Source organism: Meleagris gallopavo, chromosome 10 (assembly GCF_000146605.3).
Source record: "Meleagris gallopavo isolate NT-WF06-2002-E0010 breed Aviagen turkey brand Nicholas breeding stock chromosome 10, Turkey_5.1, whole genome shotgun sequence".
Lineage (NCBI taxonomy): Eukaryota > Metazoa > Chordata > Aves > Galliformes > Phasianidae > Meleagris > Meleagris gallopavo.
In genome coordinates this window covers 8,831,777-8,844,100 of record NC_015020.2, presented here as the reverse complement: position 1 = coordinate 8,844,100, position 12,324 = coordinate 8,831,777, and the positions used below count along the sequence as shown (strand labels likewise).

At 34.4% G+C, this 12,324-nt stretch overlaps 1 protein-coding gene across 4 annotated transcripts; it reads left to right on the top strand.

Moving 5' to 3' along the window:
- The first annotated feature begins 20 nt into the window (after window positions 1-20).
- LOC100543785 (zinc finger and BTB domain-containing protein 41) lies at window positions 21-10,845 on the top strand. 4 transcript variants are annotated; one of them, XR_004160755.1, is made up of 8 exons: window positions 22-889; window positions 1,532-1,661; window positions 3,517-3,612; window positions 4,172-4,278; window positions 5,683-5,788; window positions 6,854-6,942; window positions 7,607-8,377; window positions 8,572-10,845. XR_004160755.1 is itself a non-coding variant. In XM_031554789.1 (7 exons), the coding sequence occupies exons 1-7, from the start codon at window positions 787-789 to the stop codon at window positions 8,248-8,250; spliced, it is 1,191 nt and encodes a 396-aa protein (XP_031410649.1). In that variant the 5' UTR covers window positions 21-786; the 3' UTR covers window positions 8,251-10,845. The 4 variants fall into 4 exon arrangements, 2 of the variants coding, with proteins under 2 accessions (XP_031410649.1, XP_031410648.1); XR_004160756.1 differs by having other exon boundaries at window positions 7,607-8,650; window positions 9,502-10,845; XM_031554789.1 differs by having other exon boundaries at window positions 21-889; window positions 7,691-10,845.
- The last annotated feature ends 1,479 nt before the right edge of the window (window positions 10,846-12,324 follow it).

Genomic DNA, 12,324 nt, shown 5'->3' with positions numbered 1-12,324 from the left:
TCAAGGCCAGGTTGGACAGGGCCCGTGGCAGCCTGGTCTAGTACCAGATCTGGACATTGGTGGACCTGGCTGCGGCAGGGGGTTGAAACTTAATGATCCTCGGGATCTCTTACAACCCAAACCATTCTATAATTCTATTCTGTGAGTCTTACTTTAATAACAGCTAGTAATTCCTACTCCTTTAGGCTTTGATTATTTTAAAGTTGCAAATATTCTGTGTCTCTAATGCATATTTTGAGATTATATTTTTCTGTTGGGATTTGTGTTCGCTCTTTAAAAACATGCTATCAGACAATTTCCCAGTCGAAATAAGGAATAGGTATGACACTAGTTCTACAGTGGCTTATGCTGCAGAAGAAGCTTTTATCACTGCCCCACGTAGGTGTGTGTTTTACTGTCTGAAAACAAACCAAAACTGTTTGTTTTATATATATATATATACATCTATATGTATATATATTTTTAGTTGGGTTGGTTTCTTTTCAGGAATAAGAGTGCTAAACATTAGAGTTGGTAGAAAGAGGGGAGGGTGGAGTGTGTGGCTGTTTACAGGATGCCAGTATGTTAGTTTGATTTCATTTGATTTGTGTCCTAATTTGCATAGCGTAATATATTAGGATTTATGTAGACTCAGGTTTTTCTCTGCAGAGAGCAGGTGGAGTAAACTGTTACAAGTTGATAAATAAGGAAAAAATGTGTTAATAATGGAAGAATTTTTGACAAAACATATTATCGTTTTAGATTTGTAAGAAGTCCTTCACTCGCAGACCTCATTTAGAAGAGCATATGATCCTTCACTCTCAGGATAAACCATTTAAGTGTACCTACTGTGAAGAGCACTTTAAATCCCGATTTGCAAGACTGAAACATCAAGAAAAATTCCATCTCGGTATAGAAACCTCCTTCTGACATGTAAACAATAGATTTAAAGTAAAACTTCCTCCACCACTGTATGTCCTGATCAGTTTGGTTTCTAATTCATCCGCCCCTTTCTTTTCCAATTCCTTCTCTTTTGGATTTAATTTTTTTAACTTTCCGTTCAGCTGTCTTTTTGAGATATTGTATTGTATCTACATCATATCTGCTGGGGGGAGGATTAAGTTTACTTCTGTGTTTTAAAAGCTTTTTGTGTATATTGGTTCTCGGCTGTTGAGTCAGATTCTCCCTGAAGTTTTCCAGAGACCTTCTTACTACCAGATATTTACACCAGCTAGGAACTGGGGAATAGATGGTGTCAGCAATGAGAATTTGGGTTTTGGAGCAGTTAAAGTGAGCTTGAATATTTTGACTAATCATTCTAATTTTTGCTTCACAGTCATTATACTTGCCAAAATAACTGGTATTAGGAATTAAGGGGTAGTTCAAGGAAGTTTAATTAAACTGCACTGACTGTACTAAACATCAATCATTTATTAGAAGCATTTTTTCTTTGATTTGTAAATTGATCAAGGTTTTTACGAGTCACTAATGTGTGTATCTTGTTTGGCTTAACTGACGGATAACAATACTATGTGTGTCTGTTTACCATTAGGGCCTTTTCCCTGTGACATTTGTGGGCGACAGTTTAATGATACAGGAAATCTGAAACGCCACATAGAATGTACTCACGGAGGAAAGAGAAAATGGACTTGTTTCATCTGTGGGAAATCTGTTAGGGAACGGTAAGGAGGTGCATGACTACTTGAACTTCTGCATTACAGAAATACACAGCATAAGTTCTAGTTTTGACTTTTTAATGTAAAGGAAGCCGTTTCAGAGGGGTAGTAGGTCAAAACTCAGTGTAAGAGGCACAGGTAACACAGTTTACTGATGACCAGTAACAGCTGTGCGTAATGTAGTTATGAAGCAGAATTTTATTAAAGGTGTTTTACCTCTCACCCACTTCAGTTAGGGATCCTGTATTTGCCAGAACATCTTGCATTTGTTTGGGAAGAGTTTTCTGCCTTAGATCTCTTGGTAAATGCACTGATGAGGACGGGAAGGCGATGAGTACTGGTGAGAGTGGCTGAGAAGGAATTGGACTTTTGCAAAGAGTTTCATGGAAGATGGAATAATAAACTGTAAAACCTTTGCTACTGTTTCTCTGAATGGAGAAGAATGTTGTTAGTTTGACTGTTTGGAAAAACTGAAGTTCCAAATGTTGACTAATAAATTCTATTTTTGTTCACATGTGTAAGTAGCATGTAGTAGCAAATGCCATAAACTTTTAAGTGTAGTGCAGTCCCTCAGTGCCTTGTTTCCACTAGCAAACCGTCAAAATTGAACACACATTTCTGTTCCAGGTATGTGAATTAAAAAATGTAAGTTTTCATTAGTTGTTATCATTGCTTCAGTGCAGGTATTAATCGGTGCAGTGTTCTATGAAGGGATATCATCTTCAAATGTTTCCAAATAGTGACTTATTTCGGTTCTGATAACAGTCAGCTGGTGTTTTTTTCATTTGAGAAAAGCAAGCTTCATGTCAGTGAATAAGATTCTAGTGAGTTTTCCATAGAGAATATCTATTGAAAAGATCTAAGTTTATCTATACTGGAGCCTGTTTTCTTGATTTATTTTCTTATCTTAGTGTCTGATAAAGTTGCCTGGAATAATTACAAGAAGAATATTTGTCCCTAACAGATTTTTGTGATGATGTGTGTTACCTAGTACTTTAATCAGTAGGATATACACGTGTTAAAACATTCTAATGCGATAATGAAATAGTGAACAAACAGTAGAAGACAGTCTTATAATTCTATGAAGTTCAATTTGAACTGCAGGAGGTTTTTTTTTTTTTTTAAAGTCAATATATATTTATACATTTCAAGTTTCATTTAAATTATGCAGTGCAGTTGAATATTGAAACATTACTGCTTGAATTAGAAATAACTTTTTTGTGTAAAACGTAGAATATCCTTGACTAATAACATTTTTAATAGGAACTGGTAATAGATTGAAGAACTTTCTTTTTATTTAATTCATACACATACCAGTTCTGTATATTGAATTTTATTTTCCAATTCCTTTGCTCAATAAGGATTGCTACCAGTATGCACTTGTAGTTTTTTGCTCTTTGCAAAGGTAATAGGAAAATAAACTTGCAAACATACATACTTACCTGTATACACAAAGTACTTCTGTACATTTAAACTAGCTCTGTGAGGAATTAAGGTAATAGATTTCCATGATCTGGATCTCCTTCTATTTTGATAATAAATCTTAGAGATACGCAGTGACATATTACATAGAAGATACTGTCAAAATTGATGTTTTTTTCAAAATATGTTGTCCAAGCGTATGTTGGGATGATGTTTTGTTTCTTTGGTGATATTGTGTCCAAATTCAGCTGCTTCAGCAAATTGTAGATGTCTGGGGTACTATCTTTGGATGTATGCGTGTGTGTATTTGCATAATTTGAGATAGTTATTTGGATATGTTTTGATCTATCAGAATTAAACTGAGAAAATGATGACCTATTTTACTTCAAAGTGGCAGTGACATTGCTTAAAATTGAATTCCGCTGCCTTTTTAAAACAGAACAACTTTGAAAGAGCATCTGAGAATTCACAGTGGAGAGAAGCCTCATCTTTGCAGTATTTGTGGGCAGAGTTTTCGTCATGGAAGCTCTTACAGGTACAGATTTTTATCAGATAGAATGCTGAAGTGTCTCATTAGGTGATTTATTCACTTTGTCAGCATAATAATTTATAGTGTGTTTTGATGTATTCTGAGAGCATTAGTACATGCTTTAATCATGCTTAAATTTTGAATATGCATTAATAATATGTGAGAAATCATTCATTTTTTAAAATACAAAATATATTAGCGGTTTCAGCACAGAATCCCATACGAATTTTGCATTAAAGTTGAGTATCCTGCATTTGTGAAAACACTTGAATCTTCATTAATCAGAGAGAAATTAAGTGGAGGACTGAAATATTGTGTTAAATTAATTTCAGATGTGAGAGTCGAGCTCTGCCCTCTTGCTTTTTCAGAGTCATTAAGAATATTTCAACTAAATGTTATTTCCTGATATTTGCGAGAAGCTTTAAAAAATGAATTTTCTGATAATTCTGCATTGGAGTAGCAGGACGGATTATATTAACAAAGTTGTGTTTGGTGGCTGCATGACTATAAATTTCCAAATTTTGAGCAGTGACGTGAAAGTAAATTTGTCTCTATTGTAATACAGACTTCACCTAAGAGTCCATCACGATGACAAGAGATACGAATGTGAAGAATGTGGGAAAACATTTATTCGGCATGACCATCTGACAAAACACAAAAAAATACACTCAGGTAGGCATGTGCTTTGAAGATAGTCTCAGAAACAGCTACTTTCAACTAAACATATTACGGATTTTCTCCGGTGTATATCTGTGTGGTCGTTTTGACCAAGTGCTTTTAAGGTCTGCTTCAGTAGAGTTAACCTTACATGTTCTCAAAGTTTATGTGCTAAATGTTTCCTCCATGTTAACCTAGAAAGCCAAGGGACAGTCAAAAACATGTAACATCGAATTGCTTTAAACTATAATAATAATAAAAAAAGCAAAAGTGAAAAAGGAGGATTTTTTTTTTAATGAGTTCAGATTTCTTTTTTTAATAGCAATTTTGTGAAACTTTAATACCGCAACAAAGAAGAAGCTGTCACAGTCTCTGTCATAGTTTGTACGCTGATCACTTTAATGTAAAAACATCCAGGAGGTGTTTCTAAAGTTCTCTGTTATGGAGAAGGAGGAAGAAAGGAAAGTGGTGGTTGTCAGCCCTGGAAACAGCCAGAAGGAAGAAATAAAAACATCTCGCAATTGTACTGAGTCCAGAAAGGTTACAGAATATATAGGTAGAGCAAAGATTCACTAGGCACTCTCTTAAAACGGAGTCCAAAGGGAACATGGCCTTCTACTAGGCAAAACACTTCATAGGCAGCATGAAAATATGAAAGTGATCAGAGTCCAAGCTTCCTGAGCCTGTTCTTTGAAGGACGGCTTCTTTTTTGGAGTTCAAAATCATAATGTTTGCTATAAAATAAAGAAATCTTTTTGAAAACTCGAGTACAAAAAAAAAATCCTCTTTTCTACTCTATTTGCTTTTTCCCCCTCTAGAAAGTTACATTCTTTGACTGTCCACACTCCTCCTACTTACATGAGAAGGAACATTCTGCCACTATTTGGAAGATCTCAAGATGACTAAAAAGAATCAAGATTCTTTTAAGCAGCAGAATAAAAGAAAAAGGTAACTATGTAAATCAGGATAATAAGATAAATGCTGTGAAGCAATTCTGAGTTCTAAAAATTAGAGGCTGAAAATATGTTAAAACAAGCTTTTATAGCCTCTGATTTACTGAATATACAACATTTCCGACTGTAAAGAGGAGAGTAGATTCCTAGTCATTTGTTTGTACCTCTTGTGCAGTGAGAGTCTGGTGAAGTGTCCCTTAACTCATGAAAAATGAATTTGTTTGTAGGAATGAGGATAAGGTCAGTTATACTCATGAACAAGAAATGGTAAAAATCTTTGCTCTGATAGAAATACCCTACTTTTTGAACTTTGTTCTTTGATAGCAGATAATCCTTTGGTATAAAAATCAAGGAAGGTATGGAAGAGTTTGATATGGATCCAGTCTATTTGTTATTAACTGTCCAAGAGTCGTAATCATAAGTTCCAGAAGGTTTAACCAAAATGTATTGAATTTTGCCTTTAAAGGTGAAAAAGCACACCAGTGTGAAGAATGTGGGAAATGTTTTGGCCGTAGAGATCACCTCACTGTTCATTATAAAAGTGTTCATCTAGGAGAAAAAGTTTGGCAGAAGTAAGTGTTGGCGATTCTAATAACTGCATAAATACATCTGTAACATAACTGGTTTTGTTAAGACTTGCATGTTCATGCAGCACTGTAGTTATCTGTGTCTGTTATGTGCATTACCTTTGTCCTTGGTAAAGATACCATTATAGTTTGAAATGGGTGTCAGAAAATGGCCTTTGCAATTGAAGTGAGTTCTTTTCTTTGTAGTGTAATGAAGGTTAAAAAAAAAAAAAAAATTATAATTCCATAGAAGTCTATCAGATAATTGTTTTGGTGTTGTTCTAAATTCTAAATGAACGGTTTGTTGTAATATTTCTTACTATCATTACATACTATTTAAGAGTGAATTATTAGACATCGTTTGAGCACTGTAGTAACTTCCACTCTTACCTATTTGAGAAGCTGGAAGTAGATTGTTGATTCTGAAAGGAGATAATTACTTTGAAAACCTACATATTTCTATGCATTTAAAATGCAGCAGGGTTTTTAAATTATTGAGTTCCAAAAATGAGCTTTTCAGAGATGTCCAAGTAAACTGAAATTATTTGTTTTTCAAATAATGTATTTCAACTGCTTGTACTCAACACTGTGGAAGCCTTTATGTCTATGTTGGAAGCAGAGTAAATTGTCCTATCATTTTATGCTTTTTTTGTGGAGAGTTTTTTGGTCTTTTTTTTTTCTTCTTGGTAGCCTGTAGGCAGAACCATTCCTAATAATTAATTTATGGCATAATTGTACCAGAGTGAAAGCCTTGAGTGGGTGTTAGTCAAAAATGGTACTGAAGGACATATTTGGGAAAAGGAAAAAGTTTTAGTAGACTTTGCTCCTTGAATGTTAGTTGTCAATCCCAGCGGAGATTATGAGTTTTAGTTTGGGAGAACTAATTGGCTTTATTGTCACACAGATGATGAAAAATATGAATATAATATGAATATAAGGAAGTTTGGAAACCTGGATTTCCATCTCTTTTGCAGTTAAAAAACTTCAGAAAGGACTGTGCACATAGTTTTTTTTTCCGGAACTACTAACAGTAAAGCTATCTAACCTGAAATCTATTTTTTTTCTTTAAAGATATAAAGCAACGTTTCACCAATGTGAAGTCTGCAAGAAAGTTTTTAAAGGAAAATCAAGTTTGGAAATGCATTTTAGAACACATTCAGGTAAAAACCAAAAATGCATGGGAACTTATTTTTGTACTTCAAAATTGACGGTATTACTTTAATTTATTACAGTTGTTAAGCGTTCAGAATAAGAGTAGCAGGATGCTGCCACACATATTCTTCATCATATGCGTTGGTTCTTTCTGAGTACTGCCTTCTGAACTTGAAATGTTGAGAAATCTCAGCATAGGTTTGTGGTATGTCTTCACCCCCAGACTGCCTAATCAGTTTAGGGGTACAGAGAATGCTATGTTTCAACTGGTAATCTGAACAAGGATCTGAAACCTATTTGAAGGGTTTCTATCTTCGGAGAAAGTCATCATCCGTTCAAAATGTGAAGTATAAACTAAGCTTATTTAATAGTGGTGCTGTAACGGTTGAAAGACTAGTTTTTTTTGTTTTTTTTTTCTTTTGTAGTTTGCTTTATATTCTGATTGTTTTTATGACAGAAATCCCAAATATTGGGAGAAGGGTATGCCAAGCATAACTTCCAAACTTTCAAGGGCTCCCTTGATTCCTGAATTGTTGTTAAGCATATGCTCTTTGTTTTCAGTACGCTCATTTTATGCTGGGTTCCTATGCTATGTATAATTTATCTATTTATGTATAAGGTAGAGTTATTCAGAGTCAATTATCTTTACACCTTTTCTTTGCTTCATTATAGGTGAGAAACCATACAAATGTCAAATCTGTAATCAGTCTTTTAGAATTAAGAAGACATTAACAAAACACATGGTTATTCATTCAGATGCTCGGCCATTTAATTGCCAACACTGCAATGCAACATTTAAGCGAAAAGACAAGCTGAAATACCATATTGATCATGTTCACGGAACAAAGGCAGCAGAAGAGGCACTGACATCATCTTCAGAAGAAAAACTAGTCTCTTTACCAGTACAATACACTTCCGATGACAAAGTTTATCAAACTGAGGCTAAACAGTATGTGGAACAGTCCAAAACATATCAGTCGGAAGCCAAAACTTTGTTACAGAATGTATCTACAGAAGTATGCGTGCCGGTGACTCTGGTACCGGTTCAGATGCCTGATCCTCAAGCTGATCTAGTACAGCATACTACTCAGTCACATGGCATTCTTCCTCCACAGCACGAGCAGGCAGATTATCAACGTGCGACAGATCTGTCATTTCTAGAGAAATATACTCTTACTCCACAGCCTGCAAATATTGTTCATCCTGTAAGACCTGAGCAAATGTTGGATCCTAGAGACCAGTCATATCTTGGAACTTTACTGGGGCTGGATACAGCTCCTACTGTACAGAACATTTCAAACAATGAACATTCGTGATCAGAGCATAACATTCCACCTAATTTACTAAGCCATTAGCCAACAGGAGGCTGATATGGCAATTAAGATTTATATTTTGTATTTTATTTGGACTCGTGAGTCTTCTGCATAGTTTTTGGAAAAACAGGTTTGTTTACATGATATTTGAACATTTAGGCACACTGATGTATACAGAGAGTGTTTCTTGTGATTTTAAGAGTTTATAAAATATTATAGATGGTCTTTTAAAAATTATGCTCTGAAATATCTTTTAAGGATAGTTGCTGAGAAAATGTAATTATGTACCTGCCTATTAATTTAATTTTTTTTTTTGCCTTTCAGCATCTCACTGAGTTAAAGTTATAAGTGTAATAGAAAGCATACTGGAAGAAAAAGGATTGTATCAAATTCATTAGAAATGGTAAGCGTAGGCAGTAATACAAAACACAAACTTCAAATTATTTTTCGCTTGTAAATTAAAATTGAATCCTCAGGCATCTTTGGAGAGTTTTTAAATTTCTAAAGACTCTGGAGCCAAGTTAATGGAGGGAGCTAGATAATTCTGGAAAGTGATTTAGATATTTCAAGAACACAAAACAGGGAACTGTAAAGAACAACGGAAGTATAATTAGGCTACCTACATCTGGTCTGTTACTTTTTCTTTGGTCTTAACTATTGACTTATGTATGAAGACTTAGACAATATTTTTGTCTAATTTTCTGCCGTTAGCCCTATGCAATTTTAGTATACATTTTTCTTTTTCAGTCATGTTTGTTTTCTAAAGTGTCTCCCACACTCTTAGGTTTGAAAGAAATGTCATGTAGCCTAAAGACAGTCATAAAGAATTGGCGTGATTTATCCTTGTTAGAGCATCAGTTTTACCAGGATCCCTCTTAGCATGTTCATTTTCAAATTATCTGTGATGAAGAAATTTAAAGACGGTTATTTCCAGTACAGCATTCAACTGTTTTCTTTAAAAAAGAAATAATCACCAATCATAAATCTTTTGTGAGTTGCTAGCGATTTTTTTTTCCACTGTCTTGTGTTGTTTATAAAGCAAAATCAAGCTCTAGAGAGTATTCTATGTCTTAGTTATTTTTAGCTTTTTCTTTACTAGAAGTAAGGTTAAAAAAAAATAACCTATTTTTAACTATAAAGTCTAGTGTAATTTACCATGAAATCTAGTATAATTTAAGATCATTAAGCTCTCTATTTTAAGCCTAATTTAAGTTTTTCTTCTTTGTTTGTATTGTGAAAATTATGCCAAAGAAGATACTGGATATCATTTTATAACCTTCATTATTGCTCACAAGAATTATAGTCTAAGGTAAATTTTTCCCCAGCCTCCCCAGTAATCTGCTATTATTAAATTATTATATTAAAGTATCTTTAAAGTGGGAAACTGGATCTATATGAATTATTGTAACTGTTGGATTTTTCCAGTGACCTGAACACAACCAATCTGTGTTGAAAAGCTCTTTTATCATCCCTTTTCTGTAAACTGTAAACACTGAACTTTTCAAATCCTATTTAAATACTTTGGTGTGAGATTATTTTAGTTCCCATTTACTTCAGTGTTGAGCAGTTTGCAGGAGAGGGGTCAGAGCTGCCTGAATGTTCATACTTTGAAGCTTGTGCCCTATCGGATTCTTAGCACACCAAAGATTTCTGTTAGCTGTTAAGTAGTGGCAGAGTTATAGTATTTTAAGTGTTACCGATACTTAAATAGGACTTAGCCAAAGAAGCACAATAAAAGTCCTAAACTTTAAAAAGTTCAGTTTTTGAAACAGGACTATGGATGTTTAACTGTTCTATGTTTGTATCTCTAAAGTAAAATTTAGAGCTGTGCTCTGGGAATGTTCAGACTGACGTGCTGTAAAGATATCTGGTAAGAATCTGAATACTAGCAAATATACAGCAATAATGAGGCCTTTGAATGCCACCTTCTGAAAGGACGCTATCAAGTACTATCCTTCCTGCTTTCTAACTCCACCTCTATCTCCTTTCCTAAACAAACCAGTTTTCATCTTTACACTCCATGACTTGGAAACTACTGCTTTATCTGTAGTTTTCAAGTTTATATGTACATGTCATATTAGCATGTGTTGTGAAACATGAGTTCCATCATTTGTAATTGTACGATTAAAAGTAAACTGACATCTGTGGGGTCAGTGCAGTTCTCAGAATTAGAAGCCTGTTCATTATTTCTTGTCTCTTCTGGCCTACTACAGAAGTAGGTATTGTAGGATTTCGATAAAACAATGACTTAAAATTGGTTGGTAACTAACTTGTTTTCTTTTGAAGTCCAGTTCTTTTGCAAGGCATTCTAGTAAAATACTAGAAGAGAATTTAGAGCACGTTTACTTGATAATGTCCTTTTAATTTTTTTTTTTTTGATTGTGCCTTTTACGTATATTCTGATAATGGCTTTTTTCTGTAATTAGTTGATTATTCAGAAGGAGTTAAGGTCAATATCTTCTGAAGAGCTTCGTGTTTTTGGATGCCCAACAAGGAACAGATTATAACAAGGACTTACTTTTCAGGAAAAAACGAGCTCTGTCTTCACTGTTTGGATGGCCAGAAATACTAGTCATTCCTGGAAAAAAAAAAAAAAAACAATATACTAGTTCTTTGACATTCTTTTGTTTGCAGATAATCAGACTAGTTAATGTTTTAACCTGCTGGTCAGGCTGATCATTGCCAGTTGACAGTGAATAAAAATAGGGAATATTGCATAGTTTTTATTTTTAATATCACTAGCTATAACTCTTACGGCTTTACATCTATTCGTGTATAAGCTGTGTAAATTTTCATGGACTAGTACTTCATGTGGTGGATGGAAGTAGCTGATCTCTAGTGGCAGATGGTTCCTTTTGAGAGTTCTGAAATTGAAGGACAGAGCTCTGAACCTCACATCTGTGTGGGTCAGAACTCCTTAGGTGTCTAGTACCTCCATTTTAATACGTGTGTGTACTTAACAGTAGTCATGTCCTATTAACCTGGAGAGCTGTGTTGTATCTGGCTGCAATTGATTCAGTTGACTGATAATTGCCAAAGAAGGAAGCAGGTCTCTCAAAATGTCTAAAGAATGATGAGTGGCACATTGAAAGATGTTGGTCTTTTCCACATGCTGACCTTTGGGGAGAGGGATTGGACTCCACATCGGTGCTCCAAAATTCTACGTAGTTCTGAGAACTTACTGCACACATTCTGTAAACACTGAATTATGTGCATTTTGCTAGACAAATTTAGTAATTTCTAGTTGTTGATTGGATTGCTGTCCTTTCCTTAAATTGATTTGTCTATTCAGTTTTATTTATTTATATTGAAATTTACTGCTTGAGCACTGACACTTTTCCTACAGAGGTATCGTTGTCATGGCTTTTTTTTTTCTGAACATCAGTAATTGTAATGGTGATGATACATCTTCTGTAAGGTTCTGGTTTCCTTAAAATATTTAGTGCTACTTCAGTCCGCATTATTATTTGGGTAGCTGTTTTTAAAGATGGGTCAGGCCAAAACACTACTGCAAAAGATGGACTTGCCGTCATTAAAGAGCTAAACTTATTTTCATAGTAATAAATATGAAAGAGTATTTGCAACACTGAGGAATGACTCTTCAGTTCAATTAAAAATGATAATAATTATATCATTGTAGGAACTCGCACAAAGAAAAATGGCTGAATTGAGACGGTTATTGGTGATGATTTTTTTTTTTTTTGCCCCTTGAAAACAACTGCAAAAAATCCATTATGTTTTCTTTCCTGTGTCAAGCATACTCACGTAGTAGGTTGCACTCTGCACGTAGTACATTTATCATGCTGCATTAGTGCATTGTCCTTTTTTTTTTTTTTTTTTAACTTTATCATCTCACAGTGATTCGGTTGTTTCATCATATGCATCAAAGAAGAAACTTGCAGAACATAGTGCAGGGCAGTCACTGTGTTAAGCCCATAGCGATCCTTTGCATAGTTTGTAAGAAATGGTTTGGTATAAAGGGATTTGAAGCATTAAATGTACTTTTTTTTTTTTAATCCCCCGGTACCATTTTGCTCATGTTTAAATGTTGGTCCTTTTATATGAAACAATAAGGTG